The sequence below is a fragment of the Microcaecilia unicolor genome, chromosome 8, assembly GCF_901765095.1.
Source record: "Microcaecilia unicolor chromosome 8, aMicUni1.1, whole genome shotgun sequence".
Classification (NCBI taxonomy): domain Eukaryota; kingdom Metazoa; phylum Chordata; class Amphibia; order Gymnophiona; family Siphonopidae; genus Microcaecilia; species Microcaecilia unicolor.
The window spans coordinates 11,831,701-11,859,625 of NC_044038.1; the positions used below are offsets into that span (position 1 = coordinate 11,831,701).

A 27,925-nucleotide genomic window follows, 5' to 3' on the forward strand; every position below is an offset into this window, starting at 1 on the left:
GTTTCAAGCGCTGAGCCATATACTCAAATATTGCATAATGTCTTCCTAAGGTGGTGTCTTCCATTTAAATCAACCCCTAATAATTGAATTGATGAGTTTTTCAAGCGCTGATCCATATACTCAAATACTGCATAATTTCTTCCTAAGGTGGTGTCTTCCATTTAAATCAATCCCTAATAATTTCATTGATGAGTTTCAAGCGCTGGTACACTATGAGCCATATATGATACCCCGACTACATCCAAAGTTTCTTCCTAAGGTGGTGTCTTTATTTTATTTAAATCAATCCCTAATAATTTCATTGATGAGTTTTTCAAGCGCTGAGCCATATATTCAAATATTGCATCATTTCATCCTAAGGTGGTGTCTTCCATTTAAATCAATGCCTAATAATTTCATTGATCAGTTTCGATCGCTGAGCCATATACTCAAATACTGCATCATTTCTTCCTACGGTGGTGGCTCCCATTTCCTTTCAATCCATGCATAATAGTTGCAGTATTCTGTCCACCTGCTCAGACTGATGCAAACCAACCTCGATCGCACAGCAACAAGCCCGGACCCCAAATCTCACTTCTTTCTTTCTCTGCCTTAACCACCAGTCACAGGTCGCTCGTGTCTTTTTCTGCTCTGAAAATGCAGCTTCTTCTTCTTCATCACAGAGCTTTGCGCCCTTGACTCCTCGCATCCTTTTCTACGGAGCATTAAACCAACGCGTCGAAGCGTCGCTTCCTCGTCATCAATGGACACTCTGATTGACTCTCTCGCGCCGGCCTGCTGGCTCTGACGTCACTCGACTTCCTGTTTCCGGTAAAGGCGGGTGGATGTGTGTGTTGTAGAGAGAGAAGTTGTGTGTGATGTGTGTAGTAGTGGATCATTCGTGGGGGACGGAGAAGGAAAGCTCTGGGACTGTGAGTGCGCGACCTCAGGTATGACTTGGATCCGGGGGGGGGGGGGGGGGGGGGGGGGGGTCGTTTCGCGGACGAAGAGGATGAAAAGGTAGAGGCAGAAATGGCAGATGATGCGGAGGGGAGGGGAGGCCGATTCCCCCCCCCTAATGCGCGTGAGGAGACCGGACCCCCCCCCCTCCACGCGCGTGAAAGTGTGAGAACAGCTGAGTGCGTGTGTCACGCGCCCGGACTGCGCGTGGGACTTGCTGGCTATTGTTTTGCTGAATTGCTGCTATTGTGTCAAATGTGCTGCGTCCTGGTCTTGACCTTCTCTATGAATTTCATACACTTCAGATCTTTATTTAAAAAAAAAAATAAGAATACTTTTTTTTTTGGTTTCGAAAAGAGCCAAGTCTGAGCTACGCTTTCGTTTCCTTCTGAACGAAGCAGAAACCTGAGAAGGAAAGTGTAGCTCTGATTCACTTTTTTCAAGACTTGCTTAACTATAAACTTTATTTATTTCTGCCTTTGCTGAAGTTGACGACTTGTAGGCTTTTCTTTTCTTTTATATACGTTTATAATCTGCTCACCACGGTTCTGTAGCAAATACTTAAGTTTAACTTTTAATGTGAATTCAGCAGAGCAGGCCTAATCATTGCAAAAGACTAAACTGTCGCCTAGGGCAATAGATTTTTAAGGGGGGGGGGGGGGGAGGAAAACAGTAAGATCTGCCTACCACACAAGCCCTTACATCCATCATGTCTTCTTTTACTTCCAAAATAGTGTACTGTTTAAAGTTTTGTCGAATTATGCACTTTATAGAATGGTTGTAGGGTGACCCTGAGGGTAAGAGTTCAATTATCAAAAAGCTTGGAAGGGGAATTAAAAAAAAAAAAAAGCAAACAGCCCCAAAATTATATATTTCAAAATTATCCAGTTTTATTCACCACTGAAACCATAAGTAGATAAATAATTAAAAGCCCAACACGCCTGTGTTTCACCCTGTCAGTATGTAAAATTCTGTGGCAACACCTCTATGTTTGTTTGCAAGCCCCTGACACAGCCCTTTGAGATGGTGAAGCATGGCTGTGTCGGGCTTTTATTTATTATCTGTTTATGATTTTAGTGGTGAATAGTAACATAGTAGATGACGGCAGAAAAAGACCTGCACGGTCCATCCAGTCTGCCCAACAAGACAACTCATGTGTGCTACTTTTTGTGTATACCTTACTTTGATTTCTACCTATGCTCTTCAGGGCACAGACCGTATAAGTCTGACCAGCACTATCCCCGCCTCCCAGCCACCAGCCCCGCCTCCCACCACCGGTTCTGGCACAGACCGTATAAGTCTGCCCAGCACTATCCCCACCTCCCAACCACCACTCTGGCAGAGACCGTATAAGTCTGCCCAGCACTATCCCCACCTCCCAACCACCAGCCCCGCCTCCCACCACCGACTCTGGCACAGACCGTATAAGTCTGCCCAGCACTAGCCCCACCTCCCAACCACCAGCCCCGCCTCCCACCACCGGCTCTGGCACAGACCGTATAAGTCTGCCCAGCACTATCCCTGCCATAGATTGGACAGTTTCAAAATATATATAATTTTTGGGCCATTTGGTTTTTAAAGTTTTTTTTATTCACTGCTGGATTTTGCAAATCGTCCGCGTACTTGTTTTCTTGTACCTTATTGCTTGAGGGTGTCATAAGGCTGAAAGCTAACCTAGGGTGCCTTATACTCTTGTACAAACCTGGCATGTAATATAAATAATGCTTCACTTTTAAGAGCTTATGTTTAATGTGTGGTTTTAGGGATTTTGACAAAGAATCTAGCTGTCTGTCAATTAGGGCTGTACTAAATTTTTGTATTCTGCTGACTAGTGATTTAAATTGAAATACGAATAATCCGGGCTCTACTATACTAAATCCTACTGAAATAAACACTTGATTTCTGTTTTCATGTTGCTTCTTTTACTATTTATGTTTAAGCTCAATGCCCGGTATTTGGATGAAGAATGCTATTCGGTACAACTCTAATGTCAATATGGTTTTAAGTGGGTTGATCATGTTGAAATGTCAAAAATAATGATCATGATATTTTTCAAGAATATTTAAAACATTTCAGCAAATATCTGATCAGTGATGATAGAACTCATATACTTCCTGTTGGGAGGGAGAAAGTTTATGCAACTGGTTCCGCACTCCAGCCAGTCAGGTTTTCGGGATATTTGCATGCACTGCCTCCACTGTATCCAAGTCTCCCTCCAGAATATTCATTGTGGATATCCTGGAAACCTGACTAGCTGAGGTGCCTTCAGGACCTGGGTTGGGAACTCCTGGGCTAAAGTTTTAGTATCGTAACTAGATATTATATTCATGAATAAGCTTTGATACAAAAGTAGAATTAAAAGGGGTTTTTTTGGCCTCATTTTTAGAAGTGCACAGTATGCCAATAGATCTTCACACCCCACACAAGATGTGGTAGTGAAGATATGTGGAAATGGAAGCTGAAAGGCAGCATATTAAAAATCTAACATACAGAAAGGGTTTTCAGCTGAGTCCTTGAGACAACACTGGGCCAGTTTGGTTTTCAAGATACCCACAATGAAGATGCTTGAGACAATGCATGTAAATTTATCTCGCACACATTCATTGTGGGTATCCTGAAAACCTGACTGGCTTGGTGTGTCCTGAGGACTGGGTTGAGAACCTCAGGTTTACATATTACATACAGGTACTTTCTCTGTCCCTGTGGGTTTACAATCTAACGGGTCCATTTATTAAGCTGCGGTAAGTGCTAGCACATTCTTACCTCTTGGCGCGCTCAGGCATCCTGCAGTAAGCTTGGGATATGCACATGCTCCCTGTGCACTAAAAATATACTGTGTAATTTTTCTGGGAGGGGACGTATGTGGTGTGCTAATCAGCGCATCTACATAATCGGTTAATGTTGATAAGCACAGGATTACTGAGTGAGCCCTTGCTGCCTACAGAATGGTGGTGGTAAGTGTTTACGCTGTAATTGTTTTTAATGGCCACACGCTAATGATAGCATTAGCACATAGCCATGGACCATTGTACTTCTGTTGTAAAAATGGCCTTAACGCGTGGGGAAAAGCCCGCGTAAGGGCGTGCTAAGGCCATTCTCTACCACAGCTTAGTAAAAGGACCCCTAAGTTTTGTACCTGGGGCAGTGGAAAATTAAATCACTTGCCCAGATTCATGAGGAGCCACAGTGGGAATCAAGCCCAGTTCTGCCCTCCCCCTCGGCCCAGTGCAGTAACAATTAGGTTACTCCTCCACTTTGTTTATGTCTGTAGTGGGAAGAATACTGACCTTGTGCTGGCATGGGTAAAGCTTTAAAAAATAGTTTCAAAAGACATCTGTAAAGATGACAGTTAATGAGTAGGAAGTAAGCGTACTGAGTTTTTTTGTTTCAGCTTATTTTTGGTCAGACAGTTTCCTCCTGTTCCTTTGGACTTTCACTCATTGGAATGCGTGCTGGGATCTGATACTTGAGCCTTCATTTGCATCTGTCTGACTTCTCCCTATTCCCCCACCCCCCCTCCTTTTACAAAGCCGCTCTAGCGGCTGCTGGTGCGGTAATGCCGACACAACCCATTCAAAGTGAATGAGCTGGGTCGGCATTACCGTTCAGCGGCCACTAGCACAGCTTTGTGAAAAGGGGGTGGGTATGTTATCTTCCCTTCCAGCTTATTTAAATTCAGTAATTACAGTAGCTGTCTTTGGCCTGGATCCATTCACCAAGGTTCTTCAGAAATATGCAGTCATGGGCCCTGAATCTGTCTGTTGAATGTTGCCACTGTTTGAAATGGACCCCTCCTCCATCTAGGGTCTATGACTGTTTCCTCTGCAGTATGTATAGTCAACGTGAAAAGTTTAAAAGACCTGAAGTGGGAAATTAGCTTAGGTTCCTTCTTTTATGGCTGTGTTCAGCAGAGCAGCTGGGCAGGCCTCCAGTTCTGTGATTTAAATGAGCCACTCATATAAAAAGAAGCAATACAAACACAAAAGTACTGGGAAGCATTTGTGGTTTGAGTGTGAAGAACTATGTCTGTTGGGAATCACTGGCTTGCTTAAGGTTCTGCTTTTTAAGTTGGTGTTTCTTATATAGTTAAGCTGTAAAAGATCAAAATTCAGGTTTTACCACTCTTTTGAAGAAATTCACCCAAGGCGATGTATATTGCATATGTGTAGCTTATTCGTACTGTACAGTTACAGCAGTAAAAATTTAAGTAATTACATATGGCATAATATGCTACATACAGTATTAACACAATACGTATTAAAGCAATATAATAACTAGAATATAGTGTAATCAGAGGTGGAACAGAAAATAAGAGTGAGTAATTTTAAGAAAGAAATTGCATGTGGGGTCAAAAAAAGGGTAGGTATGGAAATCCATGTGCAGCTGGTGTTGGTCCTTGTGTATGTTTCTAGTTAGTCACTTCATCCATTTGTTTCTGCAGAGGTTATGTGACGTGTCATTATGAATCAGTTAGAGCTGGTGCAAACTCTTTACATTGACACCAATGTAGAGTGCATTACAGTAATCAACCCTGATGATATGGCATGAATCACTGGGACAAAACTTGCTTTCTCTCATGTATGGAGGAAGATAGCCGCATAGCTGTTGCAGATGATAGAGACAGCTATTGAAGGTTGCTTGGATGTGAGGGATCAGTGTAAGTATTGAATCTAGCTGTATCTCAAGGTTGTAGCTCCCAAAAAGGATTTTGATGTCAGGTATGTGACCACTTGTGTTAAGGACACACAGGAGCTCAGTTTTACTTGGAATCGGGCAAAGTTTATTGTGTTTAGCCAATTCTTGTTAGGTAGTCATAATAACACAAGAATAGCCATATTGAGTCAGACCAGTGGTCCATCTAGCCCAGTATCCTACTTCTAACAGTGGCCAATTCTGGTCACAAGTATCTGACAGAATTCCAGATAGTAGCAAGATTCATGCTACTGATCCCAGGGACAAGCAGTCTATGGACTTCTTGTCCTCCAGGAACTTGTACAAACCTTTTTTAAACCCAGGTACACTAACTGCTGATACTACATCTTCTGGCAACAAATTCCAGAGCTTTCACTGTTCATTGAGTAAAAGAAAAAAATAGTTCCTCCTGTTCGTTTTAAAAGTCGTACCATGTAACTTTCTTGAGTGTCCCCTGGTCTTTGTACTTTTTGTAAGAGTAAAAAAATCGATTTACATTTGCCCACCCTACACCACTCCAATATTTTGTAGACCAAGCTGAAGATTCCTAACCTCTTAAGCCTTTCCTCATATGAAAAGAGTTCATCCCCTTAATCATTTTGGTCGCTCTTCTTTGAACGTTTTCTAATTCTGCTATCTTTTAAGATACAACGACCAGAATTGCACACAATACTCAAGGTGTGGTTGCATCATGGGACGATGCAGATGCATTATAAAAATCTTTGTCTTGTTTGGAAAGGGATAGAAAATAATTCCTAGCATTCTTTTTATTTTTATTGAGTTTTCAAGAAAATTTAAACCAATATAACATACAACAACAAAACCAAATGCATTACATATAGATAAATGTGACAATTTAAGTATAATTCCTATCATTCTGTGTTGCCACAAACTGGGCAGACGATTTCAGCGTATTGTCCGCGATGACACCTAGATCTTTTTTTGTGGGTGCTGACTAGGCTGGAACCTACCATTTAAATAACTATGATTTGGATTATTCTTCCCAATGTGCATCACTTTGACCTTGTCCATATTAAGGGGCAGATGCACTAAGGTCCTCGGAAGAGCCCTTCCCTTACCGATTCCATAGCGAATCGGTAGGGAACGGCCATGCATCAAGGAAAGGGAATGCAAATTAGCTGCTTGTTGTAGCTTACTTGCATTCTCTATTTCCTCAGAAGTTAGTCGGCCGGTCGAGCATGCGCAGAGCACCCAAGCGTTATGCTGGCTGCTCTGCGCATGCCAAGGACGTCCAAGAAGGACGCCCATCACAGAAGCTGCAGGAAGATGTCACTATCTAACGGCACTATCTAAAGTCTGCAATGACCTGTTCCTCGCCAAATCCAAAGGTCACCACTCCATCCTCATCCTCCTCAACCTAGCCGCTGCTTTTGACACTGTCAATCACAACCTACTTCTTGACACACTGTCCTCTTTTGGGTTCCAGGGCTCTGTCCTCTCATGGTTCTCCTCTTATCTCTCCCATTGTACCTTCAGAGTACACTCTCATGGTTTGTCCTCCACCCCTATCCTGCTCTCTGTTGGAGTTCCTCAGGGATCTGTCCTTGGACCCCTTCTTTTTTCAATCTACACCTCTTCCCTGGGCTCCCTGATCTCATCTCATGGTTTCCACTATCATCGTTATGCTGACGACACCCAGCTTTATCTCTCCACACCAGACATCACTGCGGAAACCCAGGCCAAAGTATCGGCCTGCTTATCTGACATCGCTGCCTGGATGTCCAACCGCCACCTGAAACTGAACATGGCCAAGACCGAACTTATTGTCTTCCCACCCAAGCCCACTTCTCCTCTCCCTTCACTCTCTATTTCAGTTGATAACACCCTCATCGTCCCCGTCTCATTTGCCCGCAACCTCGGTGTCATCTTCGACTCCTCCCTTTCCTTCTCTGCGCATATCCAGCAGATAGCCAAGACCTATCGCTTCTTCCTCTATAACATTAGCAAAATTTGCCCCTTCCTCTCTGAGCACACCACCCGAACTCTCATCCACTCTCTCATTACCTCTCGCCTTGACTACTGCAACCTGCTTCTCACCGGCCTCCCACTTAGCCATCTATCCCCCCTTCAGTCCGTTCAGAACTCTGCTGCACGTCTTATCTTCCGCCTAAACCGATATACTCATATCACCCCTCTCCTCAAGTCACTTCACTGGCTTCTGATCAGATACCGCATACAGTTCAAGCTTCTCCTACTAACCTACAAATGCACTCGATCTGCAGCCCCTCCTTACCTCTCTACCCTCATCTCCCCTTACGTCCCTACCCGTAACCACCGCTCGCAAGACAAATCCCTCCTTTCATTACCCTTCTCCACCACCGCCAACTCCAGGCTCCGCCCTTTCTGCCTCGCCTCACCCCATGCGTGGAACAAACTCCCCGAGCCCATACGCCAGGCCCCCTCCCTACCCATCTTCAAATCATTGCGCAAAGCCCACCTCTTCAATGTCGCCTTTGGCACCTAACCACTACACCTCTATCAGGAAATCTAGACTACCCCAACTTGACATTTCGTCCTTTAGACTGTAAGCTCATTCGAGCAGGGACCGTCCTTCTTTGTTAATTTGTACAGCGCTGCGTAACCCTAGTAGCGCTCTAGAAATGTTAAGTAGTAGTAAGACGTCCAGCTCGTGTTAGATGTCCCTGACGAGCACTTGGACGTTTTTTTTCCCGTTTTTTTTTTTGTTACATTGATAGAAGTTTTTAGACGCTGCGCAGCCCCAACGAGAGTTACAGACCTCCAGTTAGATTTTCCACGGATAGGCAATCGGAAAACGGTAGTGCATCTCATTACAATACGATTTATACACATTGGGGTACTAATTTGCTAATCTGCATTCCGTTTTTGTTAGCTGCTATCGTGATCGGAAGATGGCTCGGAGAAGCATTTAGTGCATGCCACGGTTTACTATTTGCTCGTTAAATTTAGTGCATCTGGCCCTAAATCTCTTCTGCAATTTGGATGCCCAGTCCTCTAACTTCTTAAGGCCTTTCTGCAGTTTTTCACAATCCACACGTGTTTTAACAACTTTAAATTTGCAGACACAAAACTATTCAATCACTTCACGCCTCGTTCCCATTTCCAGATCATGAATAAATGTTAAATGGCATGGTCCCAGTACAGATCCCTGGGGCATTCCAGTATTCACTTTCCTCCACTGAGGGAACTGGCCATTTAACCCTACCCTCTTTTCTAGCCATCAGTCAGTGGAGGAGTAGCCTAGTGGTTAGTGCAGCAGACTTTGATCCTGGGGAACTGGGTTCAATTCCCACTGCAGCTCCTTGTGACTCTGGGCAAGCCGCTCAACCTCCATTGCCCCAGGTACAAATAAGTACTTGTATGTATTATGTAAACTGCTTTGAATGTAGTTGCAGAAACCACAGAAAGGCGATATATCAAGTCCCATTCCCATGATATTGTGGTCCACAGTGTGAAAAGTTGCAGAGAAATCAAGGGGTACTAATACCAAGATGAATCTTCTGTCTCCATTTCTGTGGAGATTTAGTAGGAGATATGAGAGCCATCTCCATTTTATAGCTGGTCTGAATCCAGATCGACACAGATCTTGCCTGCTTCTCTCTTCTAGCCACTTATTGAGCTTAATGTAGACAGTAAGTTTTCCTAGAAATGGGATATTCAATACTGACTAGGGACTGATAACTTTCAAGGTTGTCCTGTCCATAAGAAAGAGAGGAGTACCTGGGTTTTGTGCTTTCTCCTATGAAGCCCCAGCATGGTTGCTTGCACTATTTGATGGACAGGGGTTCAAGGGAACAGGTGATAGGTCGAAGGCCTCAAGGTTTTGTCAAGGCCCTCCTCTGTTGTTGGATTGAAAGTTCCATATGTTGTGTAAGTAGAGGGCAGGTTTGTGGTCTCCTGAGTAACTTGACAGCACACTGGGTGGGACTTCCTGTAAATCCTAGCAGAGACTTCTTTTAATATGAATCAGAGCTTGTGTGTGTGTGTATGAAGCAACGGGTTATGTTGTGTGGGTTACAGTAGGCCATTTACAATGCTGAATAGGTACTTAGTTGAATTGGCAATCTGTTCAATGCACTGAGAGAAATTTTGTTTTTTGGCTGCTCTTAAGGCTTGGCGGTATTGCTTTCAAACAACGTGCAGATGTGGTATTTATATGCCATTAATGTGCATAATGAGAGCTATCATGAGTGCCAAGTCTTAACACAGTGAAATGAGCGAGAACCTACACTGTGCAGAATGTACCTCTTAAAAAATGTATTGAATGCTAGTGTTTAAAAATAAGACAGGCTGTAAAGACTTGAATGCTGTGTACTACACTGCAAATTCATTTTGCAAACAGCGCTTATGAAAAATGAGCAAAAAGATTTGTAGCATGCAAAAATGCTGAAGTGTCAGGGTTTTGTGCATTTTTAACTTATAAGCCTCAGTTGTGAAGTAATTTGTGAATTATGCATTTTACAAATAATAAAATTTTGTGCGTAATATAATACAAAACTTCTCTAGAATTCTTAATTGATGGGCTGCTGTGATGTGATACCATATAAACCAGTTCGTCGATGCAGAATTGAGTGAAAACCTGTAAGGCCCACTGCTTCACATGGCTATGCAAACATTCTCTGCTTTGACCCCAGAATCGGATCTTCCACTCCCTATGTTGGACAGGGCTTGGGGAAAGAAAATACCGTCTCCATGGTATCCCAAGTGGAGAAGGGAGTCATGGGAATTTAAGGGTAACAACTGGTATCTGGATCTATGATGCAGAGTAATAGGAGTCCTGGTGCATGACCCCTGGCCAGGATTGTCACTACACTGACTAGACTAGGTCATGTTATATGTGGAGGGGGGGGAGGAGGAGGAGGAGACCCTGGGTGGTTGTGAATGAAGGCTTGTGGGACCAGATCACACTTCTGGTTCAAATTACTTTCTTATCTATATGTTCCATCTTACGCTGTGTATTAAAATGTTCTATTATGTATTGTGTTGACATTGTAAGTAGTATATTACGCCATACTTTGTGTTGTTATTTGAATATTTTTACTGCTGTAATTGTCTATTGCTTATGTTTGATTTATTCTTACTATTCAAAAGGCGGTAAATATACTGTAATAAAATAAATTGAGTTGGATGATTCCAAGATGGCCGCCGACTAAGCCAGACGTGCGCGTGAGCTCTTTGCAATCTCTACCTTTCCGCTATGCCGAAGAGAAGGGGTAGGGCCGTTGCTGCAGCCTCTCAGCGGCAGAATCCCACGGCTCAGTCCGGTTCAATTTAAACTTTTTTGCAGCGAGCCGGGATCCTAACAATGTCAGAGAGTAGCCTGCTTGCTCAATCTGGGGTGAATGGAGGACCCAGACTGAACATAGGGCTGGAGGTTTCCCTCAGCCCCGATGAGAGAGCTCCTCCCCCGCAGCCGGATGAAAGCAGCTCCCCGATGGCGGCGTCCTTAGCCCTGCAAGTGAAGGAATTAGCAGGAGCTGAGTGACGAGAGGCAGAATGTGAACCCGAGGGAGATTTGGGGAGTTTGAATACACGGACTCTACCAACAAGTGCTGAAGCGGCAGTTACAGCTACGGGGGAGATGGAAACTGCAAGTATGGAGAGAGAACATTCCACTCAGAAATCTGAGGTACTGACCACCCAATTTACTACTCTATTTTCTAAACTCCCTGAGGTGACTGGCCAGTTTATGGTGTCTAATAGCAGATCTGGATAAAGCATTATGCCCCCAGGTTTTATTTATTTATTGCATTTGTATCCCACATTTTCCCACCTATTTGTAGACTCAATGTGGCGTACAATATTACATCATGGCCGGTGTCAATCAAGCGTAGGTAAACAATTAGGTTACATACAAAGATATAAGTGTAACATAATGGATATAATCCATTCAGTAAATCAGAAAACAGTTAAACTATCAAGAGATAGTGATGCATTGGAGTTCTTATTATTGATTATTATGGTAGGCCTTGTTAAAGAGAAGTTTTTAGTGTTTTTCCAAAGTTGATTAAATCATGAATAGTTTTCAGTTCAAATGGTATTGCATTCCACAGCTGAGTGCCAATGTAGGAAAAGCAGGACGCGTGTACTAGTTTGTATTTTAGACCTTTACAGCTAGGGAAATGAAGTCCCAGGAATGTGCGAGCTGATCTTTTAGCGTTCCTGGGTGGCAAATCAATAAGGTCTGACATGTAGGCCGGAGCATTTCCATGAATGACTTTACGAATCAAAGTGCAAACTTTGAACATAGTACGTTCCTTAACTGGAAGCCAATGAAGCTTCTCTCTAAGGGGTTTTGCACTTTCATATTTTGTCTTGCCAAATATGAATCTAGCTGCAGTGTTCTGGGCTGTTTGAAGTTTCTTGATGATATGCTCTGTACAGCCGGCATATAGCGCATTGCAATAGTTCAGATGACTCAGCACCATAGATTGTACCATGCTGCGAAAAATGCCCCTTGGGAAGAAAGGTTGTAGTCTTCTGAGTTTCCACATAGACTGAAACATCTTCCTAGTTGTATTCCTCACATGGTTTTCAAGTGTGAGATTTCGATCAATGGTAACTCCGAGGAAGGGAAGGAAGGGAAAAGTTTGGTGTAGTTATGGAGGTGAATTTGCTTGTATTATGTTGTGAGGTAAGTACAAGGCATTGTGTTTTTTCAGCGTTAAGTTTTAATTGAAAAGCATTAGCCATGAGTGCATAATTTGGAAGCTTTGGTTGATGTCGTCCATAATTTCCATTAGGTTGTATTTGAACGGAATGTAGATCATCACATCATCTGCATATATATACGGATTAAGGCCTTGATTGGATAGTATCTTGGCCAGGGGTGTCATCATTAGGTTGAAGAGGGTAGGGGAGAGTGGAGATCCTTGGGGCACTCCGCATTCCGGTATCCATAGAGCTGACGTATTCAAGTTGGATTTCACTTGGTATGATCTTATAGTTAAAAAAAACCTCTAAACCAATTGAGAACGTTACCTCCAACTCTGAAGTATTCCAGAATGTTTAATAATATTTTATGGCTTACCATAAAATTGTAGAAGAAGTATGTTGTTGCAATTGCTCATTTGAATTTAGTAATAAGAGTAGTTAATACAGACGTTCAAATATTTGAAAAGTATTAATCCGCAAACGAACCTTTTCCGGAGGTGCGAAGGCGGTAGAACGAGAGGACATGAAATGAGATTGAAGGGGGGCAGACTCAAGAAAAATGTCAGGAAGTATTTTTTCACGGAGAGAGTAGTGGATGCTTGGAATGCCCTCCCGCGGGAGGTGGTGGAAATGAAAACGGTAGCAGAATTCAAACACGCGTGGGATAAACATAAAGGAATCCTGTTCAGAAGGAATGGATCCTAAGGAGCTTAGCCGAGATTGGGTGGCAGAGCCAGCCGGTGGTGGGAGGCGAGGATAGTGCTGGGCAGACTTATACGGTCTGTGCCAGAGCCAGTGGTGGGAGGCGGGGCTGGTGGTTGGGAGGCGGGGATAGTGCTGGGCAGACTTATACAGTCTGTGCCCTGAAGAGGACAGGTACAAATCAAAGTAGGGTATATATAAAAAGTAGCACATATGAGTTTGTCTTGTTGGGCAGACTGGATGGACCATGCAGGTCTTTTTCTGCCGTCATTTACTATGTTACTATGTTTCAGTTCTATGGTTAGATCTAAATCCTGATTGAGAGTTATGAAGAATAGAAAATTTATCTAAGTAGTTAGTGAGTTGTGTTTGGTCACCAAACCTTCCATTAATTTGGTTATCAGGTTCAGAAATTAAGTCAAGATTTGACTGTCTTAGAAGGGAAATTAAAGGAAACGGACAGTGGATTAAAACTTTTGAATCAACATACTCAAGTGCAAGAGAAAAATCTTCAACAAATACAGACACTTCAAAGTAATATGGTTAAAGATTTGTATTATCTCAGGAGGAAAACAGAATTGCTTGAAAATTACTCTAGAAATAATAATCTTCGTTTAAAAAAATTTTCCTAAACAATTTGCTGTTTCCCCTTGTGAAATGTTAAAAAATTATAGTAAGGAAATACTGGGGGTTGCTGAAGAAAATATTCCTCCTTTTCTGCAAGTGTGTTATTTGCCTATTAAATCTGAAGGTAATCAGCAACTCCAAGATAACCAAGTGTTAAGATGTTTCCACGTTACTAGAAACTTCGGATATGGAACCAGGGCCGCCGAGAGCCGGGCCCGGGACAAGGCCGCCCCCCTCCACCCGCTATCGGGCCGGGCCCTCCGAACTAACCTTAAGCCTTCTTTCACTTCGCAGCAAGCAGCGGCAGGGCAGACCTCTCCTCCTTCCGTGCCCCGCCCTCGCGGACGTTACGTCAGGCGAGGGCGGGACATGGAAGGAAGGAGTGGCCTGCCCTGCTGCTGCTTGCTGCGAAGTGAAAGGAGGCTTAAGGTTAGTTGTGGGAGTGACGGAAGGTGTGCCAGGCGGCGGCGCCGCCGCCGGGCCCCCCTGGAGCCGGGCCCCGGGACTTTTGTCCCCCCTGTCTCCCCCCCTCTTGGCGGCCCTGTACGGAACTAGTTACAGCAGCTACTTTGGTAGCTACAGTGGTATTGACACCAGATAAAATGTGGATAATGAGAATGTTCTTTAAATATAAGGAAAAGACTTTTAAAAGTCTGAGAATCCAGATTTTCCCAAATGTTTCAAGAGACACCCAGAAAAGACGTCAACAATTTCTTCAAATGAAACCGGATGCGCGTCATTTGGGGGTCTACTTTTTTCCTTCGTTATCCCTGTAAATGTGTGATCAGATACCGATTGGTTAAATATGTTTTTTATGAACCCTCCTACCTTACAGTATTTGTATCATTTAAACGGAACTCTGGGGGGTGATCCCCTAGTGTCTGCCCTCGAATTATAAAGTAGGGTTTTATGGGCACGTTTGGCTATAATTTGTGTTAATAATTTCCTTAGTCTCCACTGATTAATAGTTAATACTGTCATATGCTTAATGTTACTATACTTTTCTGTACAAGCAGGTTCGTTTCTTGCTTGTTTATTGAAATATTGATAAAAATAAATTGAGATGGAAGTATAAAGGATCAGGAGGAAATTGTTGGGCCAAAAAGAAGACATTTTAAGAACTGGTATACAAAGATGTCTTCATGACTTTGTTATCAAAAATAGAACTATACCCCACTAAGGTGTAGTTGGTTATTGTTCTCAGGCCCTGTAGCTAAGTTTCTCATAAAAACTTTGGAACTGCTGTGTCTTCCGCCAGGGTCGCTTTACTCGTACTACCCCTCTCCTCAAGTCGCTTCACTGGCTCCCTATCCGTTTTCGCATCCTGTTCAAACTTCTTCTACTAACCTATAAATGTACTCACTCTGCTGCTCCCCAGTATCTCTCCACACTCGTCCTTCCCGTGCACTCCTCCATGGATAAATCCTTCTTATCTGTTCCCTTCTCCACTACTGCCAACTCCAGACTTCGCGCCTTCTGTCTCGCTGCACCCTACGCCTGGAATAAACTTCCTGAGCCCCTACGTCTTGCCCCATCCTTGGCCACCTTTAAATCTAGACTGAAAGCCCACCTCTTTAACGTTGTTTTTGACTCGTAACCACTTGTAACCACTCGCCTCCACGTACCCTCCTCTCTTCCTTCCCGTTCACATTAATTGATTTGATTTGCTTACTTTATTTTTTGTCTATTAGATTGTAAGCTCTTTGAGCAGGGACTGTCTTTCTTCTATGTTTGTGCAGCGCTGCGTACGCCTTGTAGCGCTATAGAAATGCTAAATAGTAGTAGTAGTAGAGGAGTAGCCTATTGGTTAGTGCAGTGCAGCTCCTTGTGACTCTGGGTAAGTCACTAAACCCTCCATTGCCCCTGGTACAAAATAATACCTGAATATATGTAAACCGCTTTGAATGTAGTTGCAAAAACCTCAGAAAGACGGTATATGAAGTCCCATTTCCCTTTCCCCCTTTCCCTTATGACATCACAATGTCAGAAGTGAGCCAAGTATCAGGCAATCAAGCCATTGTGACGTCAGTGATGAGGTTGGCTCTTATTGGTGGACTGAGCCTCCACCTACCCTCCTCTCCTCCTTCCTGTACACATTAATTGATTTGCTTTGCTTACTTTATTTTTTGTCTATTAGATTGTAAGCTCTTTGAGCAGGGACTGTCTTTCTTTTATGTTTGTGCAGCGCTGTGTACGCCTTGTAGCGCTATATAAATGCTAAATAGTAGTAGTAGTAATGGAGGAGTAGCCTAGTGGTTAGTGCAGTGGACTTTGATCCTGGGGAAATGAGTTCGACTTCCACTTCAGCTCCTTGTGACTCTGGGAAAGTCACTTAACCCTCCATTGCCCCTGGTACAAAATAAGTACCTGAATATATGTAAACCGCTTTGGATGTAGTTGCAAAAACCTCAGAAAGGTGGTATATCAAGTCCCATTTCCCTTTCCCTATGTATACAAATGAGAGTTTTGTGGAAACCAGCCGCTGACACTTTTAATAATTCCTGTAGGTTAGTGGATCAGCCCCCTAGATTGGGGAGGGTCCAGATCACAATCCACTAGACCCTATCCTTTTTATGACCCCCTAGGCTGGATAAGATAGATTAGATTGGCACCATCTTCCTGGAAACAAAATCCAAGTATAATCAGTACTGTATAACAACATTCGGCCTGCTGCATACAAGTCCATCATTCTCTTGTGACTCAGAAATGAAGGACTGATCCTTTGCTTATGGTTAGACAAAATTCTAGAAATTCAGAAGATGGATGGAATTAGCAGACTTGCAAGGCATTGTATGTAAATTTGCAGAGTGACAGTTTGTTTCTAATCAAACTAATTAGGATATGCCTAATACAAAGATGAGATGACTTTGCTGCCTAGATAAGTGTGGCTTAGTTAGTTTCTCTCCCCCCCCCACCTCATCTGATAGAACTTCCATACCAGACAGCATGCTTTGGAGGTACCAGGAGTCCTGGATTTTCAGGATATCCACATTAACTTTGTTTGCAAATCTATCTCATGCATATTCATTGTAGATATATTGAAACCCAAGTGTCCTGGTGTTCCGCGGGGACTGAGCTGAGAAGCGCTTTTGTAGAGGACTAAAACTATGACGTTTTGGTCTAGGCCTGTTTGTTTTACTAATGACTAAGCCACACAAAAAAGTGCCCTAAATGATCAGATGACAAAAACATAGTAACATAGTAGATGACGGCAGAAAAAGACCTGCACGGTCCATCCAGTCTGCCCAACAAGATAAACTCATATGTGCTACTTTTTGTGTATACCCTACCTTGATTTGTACCTGTCCTCTTCAGGGCACAGACTGTATAAGTCTGCCCAGCACTATCCCCGCCTCCCCCCACCGGCTCTGCCACCCTATTTCGGCTAAGCTCCTGAGGATCCCTTCCTTCTGAACAGGATTCATTTATGTTTATCCCACGCATGTTTGAATTCCGTTACCGTTTTCTTTTCCACCACCTCCCTCGGGAGGGCATTCCAAGCATCCACTACTCTCTCCGTGAAAAAATACTTCCTGACATTTTTCTTGAGTCTGCCCCCCTTCAATCTCATTTCATGTCCTCTCGTTCTACCGCCTTCGCATCTCCGGAAAAGGTTCGTTTGCGGATTAATACTTTTCAAATATTTGAACGTCTGTATCATATCACCCCTGTTTCTCCTTTCCTCCAGAGTGTACATGTTTAGGTCAGCAAGTCTCTCCTCATACGTCTTGTAACGCAAATCCCATACCATTCTTGTAGCTTTTCTTTGCAGTGCTTCAATTCTTTTTACATCCTTAGCAAGATACGGCCTCCAAAACTGAACACAATACTCCAGATGGGGCCTCAACGACTTATACAGGGGCATCAGCACCCCCTTTCTTCTGCTGGTCACACCTCTCTCTATACAGCCTAACAACCTTCTAGCTACGGCCACCGCCTTGTCACACTGTTTCGTGGAAAAATAAAGGAATGACCCCCCCCCCCCTCCTCCAGATGTGGAAGAAACAGTACATAACATCTGAAGCTGTAAGAGAGGCTGGTATGGTCAGTTCTGTTAGAGCAGGAAGCAGCTCCCTGGAGTAGCCTAGTGGTCAGTGCAGTGCACTGTGGAGAAGGGGACCCAGGCCAGTAATCCACTCTATTACACTTGTGGTGGAAAGCGTGAGCCCTCCAAAACCCACCAAAAACGTACTGTAACCATATAGGTGATACCTGCAGCCATAAAGACTATTGTAGTGGTGTACAGTTGGGTACAGTGGGTTTTGGAGGTCCCGCTATGCAATATTAAGGGAGCAATGGTGAGATGTGTACCTGGGAGCTTTTATTTGAAGTCCACTGCAGTTCCCCTTAGGGTACTTTATTGCGCTTCTGGGATGTCTGTGTGGCAGGTCTACTAAGAATGCTGGCTCCTAAATCTCAATGGCTTGGTTTATTGTTTTTCGCTTGGATATTTCCCCCCCCGCCCCCCCCCCCCCGAAAATGGACCAAAAAGATAAATGTACAGAGCTCGAAAACATCTAGCAAGTGTCCATTTTTTAAAAAAAAGTTGTTTTTCTGCTTTGAAAATCGCTATATTTGCTATTCGGATTTTGGACATTTTGAGCAAAACGTCCAACATCGGACTTAAGACGTCATATAGAAAATACCCCTCTAGATCAATTATACCTAAAAACCATATTAAAAAAAATCTGTCATTTGAAAGTAGGCCACACTCCATTCAATTTTCTGAATATTTATCCAGTTTCAGTGCAATAAAGTACCATTGGTAATATCAAAGAAGGAAAGGGAAGAGCCAGTGTTTGTAAACCGCTTAGCCAAGACTGTGATAAGCAGTATATCAAGAACAAATTTAATCCTGAATCCAGATATAAACTGTGATATACAGTGAAGGAATCAAATTGAGCAGACTTAAGGGGGAGGGGGTTGGAAGCTATTATCCTAAGTGCTTGTATTAGGGACTTTTATAAATCTGTCCTAAAATTTCTTTTAATACTTTGTTTTTGCATGTTATCTTTGTAGCTAAATCTTTCTCTGTTTGCTCCCTGTGGTTTGTGTGACTAATAGATGAATAATAGAAGGGAATTCTGAATCTGGGACCTTTTGTTTAGACATGTTTTCTCTTAGATTTAGTGCCATTATTTGCACATCTAATGTATATTCCCATTTTTCCCCCCAAACCCACCTCCCCACTCCCCCCGTTTTCTATTTCTGTTGATGGCTCTCTCATTCTCCCTGTCTCCTCAGCTCGAAACCTTGGGGTCATCTTTGACTCTTCTCTCTCCTTCTCTGATCATATCCAGCAGATCGCCAAGACCTGTCGTTTCTTTCTTTACAACATCCGTAAAATCCCCCCCTTTCTTTCCGAGCACTCTACCAAAACCCTCATCAACACCCTTGTCACCTCTCGTTTAGACTACTGCAATCTGCTTCTTGCTGGCCTCCCACTTAGTCACCTGTCCTCTCTCCAATCGGTTCAAAACTCTGCTGCCCGTCTTGTCTTCCGCCAGGGTCGCTTTACTCATACTACCCCTCTCCTCAAGTCGCTTCACTGGCTCCCTATCCGTTTTCGCATCCTGTTCAAACTTCTTCTACTAACCTATAAATGTACTCACTCTGCTGCTCCCCAGTATCTCTCCACACTCGTCCTTCCCTACACCCCTTCCCGTGCACTCCGCTCCATGGATAAATCCTTCTTATCTGTTCCCTTCTCCAGTACTGCCAACTCCAGACTTCGCGCCTTCTGTCTCGCTGCACCCTACGCCTGGAATAAACTTCCTGAGCCCCTACGTCTTGCCCCATCCTTGGCCACCTTTAAATCTAGACTGAAAGCCCACCTCTTTAACATTGCTTTTGACTCGTAACCACTTGTAACCACTCGCCTCCACCTTCCTGTACACATTAATTGATTTGATTTGCTTACTTTATTTTTTGTCTATTAGATTGTAAGCTCTTTGAGCAGGGACTGTCTTTCTTCTATGTTTGTGCAGCGCTGCGTACGCCTTGTAGCGCTATAGAAATGCTAAATAGTAGTAGTAGAGGGAATATCACAGCTGGACCCCCTCGTAGCTAAGGAACTTAGACTTAGTGCAAATAACACATCAAATTATGACTGGTCTGATAAGGATGCTAAGGAAGGAGAATTTAGGCTTTACCTGTTAATTTTATTTCCTTTAGTCCTTCCAGACCAGTCCGGAGACTCTCTCCCTGTATCATTATTGTAAAATCTAGAGGTTATTTGTTCAAGGCATGCATATTTCTTATATTTTGAAAGACTGTGGTTTTCATGACCATGATGCATTATTCTACACTGCAAATGAAAGGGGAGACACCTAATCACCATTGTTCTGTCATTTAGACGACATTGTGCCCTTACAGGGCAGAGCTCACAGGTCTTTAGTCTCTCTGTCATTTGTTGGTTGACAGGCATAACCCACTGGTTCAGGGCAGTTATGGTAGGACTAAAGGGAAGAAAATTTAATAGGTAAGACCTAACTTCTCCATTGTGGTCCCTGTTTCCAGCTAGAAGGTGTTGCCTTTAAGCAGTGACTGTGACTCCCACTCCCGATGGGTTGTGAACACGGTCTCGGCAGCATCTTTCTCCCCAACTGATTGTGCGAGAAGAAACCCAGCTCAGGATTGACCTGGGATCTTCTGCACTGGTTCAATCCAGAATTTATATTTGGGTTTCCCTTTTTCAGACTTCACACTGCTATGGCTCAAGTACCACCAGCACAAGTCACCCTCTGAGAATAAACAGAGGAAACTGAAGTTATCTGTGTATAGATGGGTAGCATTGATTTTTGTCTTTTCCAGAATGGGTTCTGTGCTTGGAAATACCAACGCTATATTAGTTTTCCAGCTTAAACACTGGCTAGAGTACGTAAACTTTGAATTTTGTAGTCTGAGAAAGATAAGACCTTGGGGATTCAATTGCAGATACTGATTTTTAGATACCAAATTTATCTACAGTGCATTTGGTTAAATACCGATCCTTTTTAGACAATAGGGTAGTTTTGGTCATGGTGTTGTGTGGGTTTTTTTTCCTTTTTGTAATTATATGTAATTTTAAATTTATTTTATTAGCAGATTGGCAGATATTGTTTTCACTTTGTACCCCAGACCCCCCCCCCCCCCCCCCCCCGTTTACAAAGCCGCACTAGCGGCAATACAGCCCATTCACTTTGAATGAACTGTATCGGCATTGCCATGCGGCTTAGTAAACAGGGGGTTAGTGTATTTTAATTTAATGAACTATTGGCATCAACCCATTAACCCTGCAAGAACTGGTTTTCGCAGTCCTGCAGTTTTCTGGAGTTACTGGCTCAGTTTAGACTGTGTGGAGACAAGATTATAGTTACCTTATTGTAATGATGGGATGAAGTCAAATGGGGTGACCCAAGTGATCCCGTTCACGTTTTAGACCAATACTTGGTTCTGGTCACGGACGAACTTTGGAAACCAGATGAATTTTCAGGATGTTTAACCAATGCCAGTTCTATCTCAACGAAGGAAAGGGAAAGACTACTACTACTACTACTACTATTTAGCATTTCTATAGCGCTACAAGGCATACGCAGCGCTGCACAAACATAGAAGAAAGACAGTCCCTGCTCAAAGAGCTTACAATCTAATAGACAAAAAATAAATAAAGTAAGCAAATCAAATCAATTAATGTGAACGGGAAGGAAGAGAGGAGGGTAGGTGGATGCGAGTGGTTACAAGTGGTTACGAGTCAAAAGCAATGTTAAAGAGGTGGGCTTTCAGTCTAGATTTAAAGGTGGCCAAGGATGGGGCAAGACGTAGGGGCTCAGGAAGTTTATTCCAGGCGTAGGGTGCAGCGAGACAGAAGGCGCGAAGTCTGGAGTTGGCAGTAGTGGAGAAGGGAACAGATAAGAAGGATTTATCCATGGAGCGGAGTGCACGGGAAGGGGTGTAGGGAAGGACGAGTGTGGAGAGATACTGGGGAGCAGCAGAGTGAATACATTTATAGGTTAGTAGAAGAAGTTTGAACAGGATGCGAAAACGGATAGGGAGCCAGTGAAGGGTCTTGAGGAGAGGGGTAGTATGAGTAAAGCGACCCTGGCGGAAGATGAGACGGGCAGCAGAGTTTTGAACCGACTGGAGAGGGGAGAGGTGACTAAGTGGGAGGCCAGCAAGAAGCAGATTGCAGTAGTCTAAACGAGAGGTGACAAGGGTGTGGATGAGGGTTTTGGTAGAGTGCTCGGAAAGAAAGGGGCGGATTTTACGGATGTTGTAAAGAAAGAAACGACAGGTCTTGGCGGTCTGCTGGATATGATCAGAGAAGGAGAGAGAAGAGTCAAAGATGACCCCAAGGTTTCGAGCTGAGGAGACAGGGAGAATGAGAGAGCCATCAACAGAAATAGAAAGCGGGGAGGTGGGTTTGGGGGGGAAAATGAGACAGGTACAAACTGGTAAACAGCAATGGAATCAACTTAAGCAGACTAAGAGAAGAAATTATCAACATGGGCTACTGTTAAGTTGAGTTAGCACAGGATGGAACCCTGTGCTAAAATAACGCAATTTAACAGTAGCCCACGATGACTCCCCCCCTCCCCCCCAAAATCAAAATGTCTTAACTTCTGTCACCTTCATAAGAGGAAGCTTAGGAAAATCTAAAGTAATTGGTGGAATGTATAGAAAAGAATAAAAGTATCATGTAGGCCACAAGCAGAGCATGGAATTAAATGTTTCTTTCTTAATTCTGTATTACAGTTTTTGAAGATATGATTGCATTGACGTTTGGGGGCTACTAGCATATATGTGCATGAATACGTTTGAAAATGGCAGAGGGAGGTGGCGACGAAGAGGTGATTCATTTGAACAGTTTCCATGGCCACCGAGGGAAAGGTAATTGTTCCTCATCATTTAGTCTGCAATATAATAGGAACTTGTGAATGGTAAGATGTTAATAGCTATGTAGAAATCTCATAGTAGATCAAACTGAGTTTTAGCCAAGTCAGCATTCTTGACTATAGCAGGACTTTTCAGACATGATAACCCCTGTGCATTGGGAATTTTGGTCTTAACGGTCCTGAGGAAAGCTTAGGGTCTCTAGTTCCGCCTCCTTAAAGGACCAACGCAAACAATGTTGCTGTTGATGAAATTTGGAGAACTCATTGGCCACCTCTTCAGATGTAACTTTAGAAAAAATAGTATTCATGTTTAGAGAATATGAATAAACATAGCATTTGTTGGTAACATGACAAAAGGGATTTCTTTTTGTTAGAACGTGAACCTGTTAATGCAACTTTCTCTTCCACTCCTAGAAATTTTTGATCTTCTGATCGTTGTGTACTATAATTCAGTTGTTTCTCATGAAACTGGTACATCTGAAATTTATAGGCAGTAGAATAGACTTTCTGTGCTGCCAGTTGTTACGTTCTGCACTGGAAATTAGTATAATCTTCCAAGGTGGAGCAGTTTGTGTTGGTGGCTATTCATGGTTGTATCAACACTTGATCTAAACTGGTGGTTGACCACTCATTTCAACAACATTTCAGAGACTTCTGTCAGTTTCTCAATTTCTGTTTGCTGAATTACTGAGAGCCCCCAAAGCCACTCCTTACGAGAGGTGCTTGGAACATAGCTGAGTCACAGCAACATTTCCCAGCTCTGAGATTTTCTGACTAAATAAACTCTGTACTTGATATCTTTCATTAAGCATTTACCAGAGCCCTTACTAAGGCCAGTACTCCATTCTCTTTGTGTCAGTTGGCCAGGCCCTGACCCCTGTTTGCCTTTTCCTGTTGTCCCTGTAAGACTCCAACATCCGTCTTCCAGCCCATCCCTCTAGTCTGTCTATTCCTGTGTTTTGCTATATGCAGCACCCCCTAGGGGAAAATAAAAACAATGCAAATAAACAGCTGGTCCCTGGCACAACAGAAGCTATTTGTAGCAGCTAAGTATATTGTTTCCATAGCATCCTATAGACCAATCCAGAGACAGATGGGTTATGTCCCTCCACTAGCAGGTTAGATAGAGAGCAAGCTTTCAGCTCCCTATATATGGTCACATGCAGTCACATGATCCTCAGTATTCTCTCTATCTAGCAGGTGAATGGTCACAGCTCAGCAACTCTGCTTCGCTCCTATCCTATTTTTAGGTGTAGTTGAGCCTGTTTAAATCTCATCTCCTACTTTGTAGGTGCAGTTGAGTGTTTGGGTCTTCTCTCCTACTTGGTGGGTGTAGTTGAGTTAATCCCGGGGTTGAGGGCTCTCCCAGGCTTGGGATCGAGCGGTGTTACACCTGGTGGTGCCAGGTCCCTCCCTTCCTCCCCCCTCCCGCTGGAGCCAGTGCAACTTGAAGTTTTCTCCTCCTGAGGCATAAAAAGAAAGATTATTAACAGGATAAGAAAATAAAGAACAGCTCACTCAGCACAGATTCGTTGCAGCTCCGGATCTTGTTCAGGTACTGAAAATTAATAGCAAGAGGGGGTTGTTCCCGGGATGAGGAGCACGGCGTCTGACTCCCCGGACCGCGTTTGCGCGGCCTTCCGCAGAGTGGGCTGCCCTTTTCCACCCTGTGGTCCTGATTTTGGCGCGCCTGCTGCGCTGACCGCCCTACCGTTCTTGGCCGCCCAGGACGCGATGGCGTTTTGGGCCGCGTTAGCCGCCATTCCTCCGAGGCCGACCTCCGATGCACTTTCTTTTCGGACCGCAGTGGCGGCCCATCCCACATTGGACGCTCATGGAACGCAGTTCGCCCTTAAGGGCAGTTCGGGAAGGCGCATAAGTCCAAAAAGAAGTGCCTTCCTTCCCATGCTGTTCCTCGGGGTGAGGTAACAGGCGCCATCTTGGGTCGCGCAGCTCCGTGTCTTCGCTTTATTCAGCGGTTTCAGAGAGCTCTTTTCCTCCTGAGTCCTGTTTTAATGTGGGATTGGAGCAGGAAGCTCTTTTTACCTCTGAATTTGTGCGTTTAATGCACCAGGTTTTCAGCTTAAAAGGGCGGGGTCTGCTCAGACCGGCAGATAGGGGCGCTGGGTCTGCTCAGAAACGCCCTAGGGTGGCTCCCCTACCTCTAGACCTTGTGTCTGGTTTTTCTGAGGTAGATGAGGGCAGCTTGTCTGAAGTATACCAGCTTTCTGGGGTAGAAATGCTGGAGGAGAGTGAGATCTCCTCTGATGGAGAGGATGACTCTTCTGCTGCCCGGCTGTTTCGGCAGGAGGAATTGCCTAGCCTGTTTGTGCAGGCTATGGAGATTCTGAACACCTCGGCTCCTCAGAGTGAGTCTTTCTCCTCGGTGTCTTCTTCTATTATGACAGACACTAGGCATCCGCCTAGAGGTTTTCACCTCCTTGAGGCTGTGAAGGGCCTGATTGCGGAGCAATGGGATTCTCCGGAGACCGGCTTTCAGGCCACTAAGGTCATGCAGCACTTGTATCCTCTTTCTGAGGGAGACCGTGAGGCCTTCCGCCTGCCTAACGTGGACTCTCTAAATCACGGCAGTGACCAAGGAAACGGTTTTGCCCGTGGAAGGCGGCACCGCCCTGAAGGAGACCTGAGCTGGGCAGAATTGTGAAGGAGCTGGGTGATGCCAAGGGCCAGAGGCTCACAGAGGTCGAGACCAGAGTGAATTCTCGTGTGAACTCCTCTAGGAGCCGTTTGCGAGCTGCCTGCCGGTATCGCTCAGGCAAGTCTGGGTCCTATTTTAGGCAGTGTTTTCCTCAAAGGCTGCAGTTCTTTCGTGGAGACCGTCGATCTGTTGGAAATCCCTCCAGAGCTCCCCCAGGGCCTAATGCCCAATGTTGGTACCCTGGCCCATGGTCCAGACTTTATAGGAGGACGGCTGTCCTCGTTTCTGGGCAAGTGGGCCAGGGTGACGATGGTCGACTGGGTTCTCGGAATATTCCGAGACGGCTGCAAGCTGGAATTTGCCGTCCTCTGAAGGACCTATATGTGGCCTCTCAGTGCAAGTCCCTGCGAAATATCGCGGTGGTCATACTGACTCTGGACAGTTTGTTCCAAATTGGCGCTGTTGTTCCCGTTCCAGTGGAACAATGTGGCTCGGGAAGCTTCCATCTACTTTGTGGTACCAAAGAAAGGAGGTTCATCTCGCCCTATTCTAGATCTCAAGGAGCCAGCAAGGCCTTGAGAGTGCACCACTTCAGGATGGAGACCCTCCGGTCGGTTATTGCTGCCGTAAAGAAGGGAGATTTTCTGTCCGCTCTGGACATAAAAGAGGCCGATTTGCACTTCCCAATTTGGCCTCCTCATCAGCGGTTTCTCCGCTTTGCAGTACTGAATCGCCATTTCCAGTTCCAGGCCCTTTCTTTTGGGCTGGCTACAGCGCCTCGGTCCTTCTCCATGGTGATGGTTGTCATAGCGGCGTTTCTCCGCAAAGAAGGAATACAAGTGCACCCTTACCTAGGCGTTTGGCTTATCTGGGCGCAAAGTCCACCACCCTAACCTAGTGGTTAGGGTGGTGGACTTTGGTCCTGGGGAACTGAGGAACTGAGTTCGATTCCCACTTCAGGCACAGCTCCTTGTGACTCTGGGCAAGTCACTTAACTCTCCATTGCCCCATGTAAGCCGCATTGAGCCTGCCATGAGTGGGAAAGCACGGAGTACAAATGTAAAAAAAAAAAAATCCGAGGAGGGTGTGCGGAGCCGCGGAAAGAGTTCTCTCTCTGTTGCGATCCTTGGGTTGGATCTTCTATCTGGAGAAGAGCCGGCTGACTCCTTGTCAATCTCTGGAATACCTAGGAGTGGTCTTCGACACTCGAATAGGCAGCCTTCCTTCCAGAGGCTCGGAAGTAGAAGTTACAGTCTCAGGTCTTCAACTTCTTGGACAGGTCAGCGCCGCTGCGTATGTGGGATTACGTACAGCTGTGGGGATCCATGACGGCCACCGTGGAGGTGGTACCGTGGGTAAGGTACCACATGAGGCCAGTACAGCATTCTCTGCTCAAGCATTGGTCTCCAGTGTCGGAGGACTACTTGCTTCGTCTCCCCTTGGAACCCGCAGTATGGATGAGTCTGCGTTGGTGGTTGCTGACAGACACTCTCAGTCTGGGCATGCCCCTGATGGCGCCGGAGTGGATAGTAGTCACCACAGGCGCCAGTCTGTCAGGTTGGGGAGCTCATTGCCTGGGACGGATGACTCAAAGTTTTTGGTCTCCGTCAGAGACGAAGTGGCCCATCAATCTCTTGAAATTGAGAGCGATTTGGCTGGCCCTTCGGGACTTCCTGCAACTGCTGTTTCGGAAGTCGGTACGAGTCCTTTCCGACAATGCGACGGCTGTGGCATATGTCATCGGACAAGGAAGTACCAGGAGTACTCCTTTGGCCAGAGAAGCGATGCACTTATGCCTTTGGGCGGAAAAGCTTCTGGACCAGCTGGCAGCGGCCCATATTGCAAGATCTCTGAATGTCGAGGCAGATTTTCTCAGTCGACATGTGTTGGATCCGAGAGAGTGGCAGCTCTCAAATCAGGCGCTCTCGCGGTTATCGAGTCTCTGGGGCCTGCCGACCATGGACTTAATGGCTACGAAGGCCAATTCCAAGGTTCTGTGATTCTTCAGCAGAGGCTGGGAGCTTCAGTCTCGAGGAAGCGATGCTCCTTCAACATTGGCCTGTGGACGAGCTCCTTTATGTGTTTTCCCCCGTGGCCCATGTTGGGCAGAACCCTGGGAAGAGAGGGTTTCAGCTCTGGGGCGAGTGATCCTGGTGGGTTCAGATTGGCCCAGACGCCCCTGGGATGCAGATCTGGTTCGGCTCTTGGTCGATGAGCCCTTGCACCTGCCCCAAGGTCGAGGCCTATTATGCCATGGGCCTATGGTGATGGAGGATCCATCCCTGTTTGGTCTTGCGCCCTGGCTATTGGAAGGGCACATTTAAGAAGAAGGGATTTTTGGACCGAGTAATTGCCTCCATGTTGAGAGTGAGGAAGCGCTCCACGTCTACAGCTTACTCCAGAGTTTGGCGCATCTTCGAAGGCTGGTGTGCGGCAGGCTCCATTTCTCCTGACTCAGCGTCGGTGGCTGCCAGCTTGGACTCATCCAGGAGGGACTCCAAAAGGGTCTGTCTCTGAGTTCTCTTAGAGTACAGGTAGCGGCTTTGGCTTGTTTCAGAGGGCGTGTAAAGGGAGTTTCCCTTGCCTCTCTGCTGGATATTGTGCGCTTTTTGAGAGGGGTTAGCCACTTTTGGCCTCCCCTGCGCTCCATCTTTCCTCTTTGGAATCTTAACAGGGTGCTGAGAGCCTTGCAAGCCGCTGTTTGAGCCTCTTTCACGACTGCCTCTTCAGGATCTAACGCTGAAGGCTGTTTTTGGTTGCAATCTCTTCGGCAAGAAGG

At 44.9% G+C, this 27,925-nt stretch overlaps 1 protein-coding gene across 1 annotated transcript in view; it reads left to right on the plus strand.

Moving 5' to 3' along the window:
- The first annotated feature begins 831 nt into the window (after positions 1-831).
- The window catches only part of RNF216 (ring finger protein 216), a 201,898-nt gene continuing 174,804 nt past the window's right edge, over positions 832-27,925 (plus strand). Inside the window, exons 1-2 of the mRNA XM_030211106.1 lie at positions 832-929; positions 22,348-22,482. Coding sequence (XP_030066966.1) covers positions 22,416-22,482 — 67 coding nt within the window. The 5' untranslated portion in view covers positions 832-929; positions 22,348-22,415. The remainder of the gene's footprint in view (positions 930-22,347; positions 22,483-27,925) is intronic.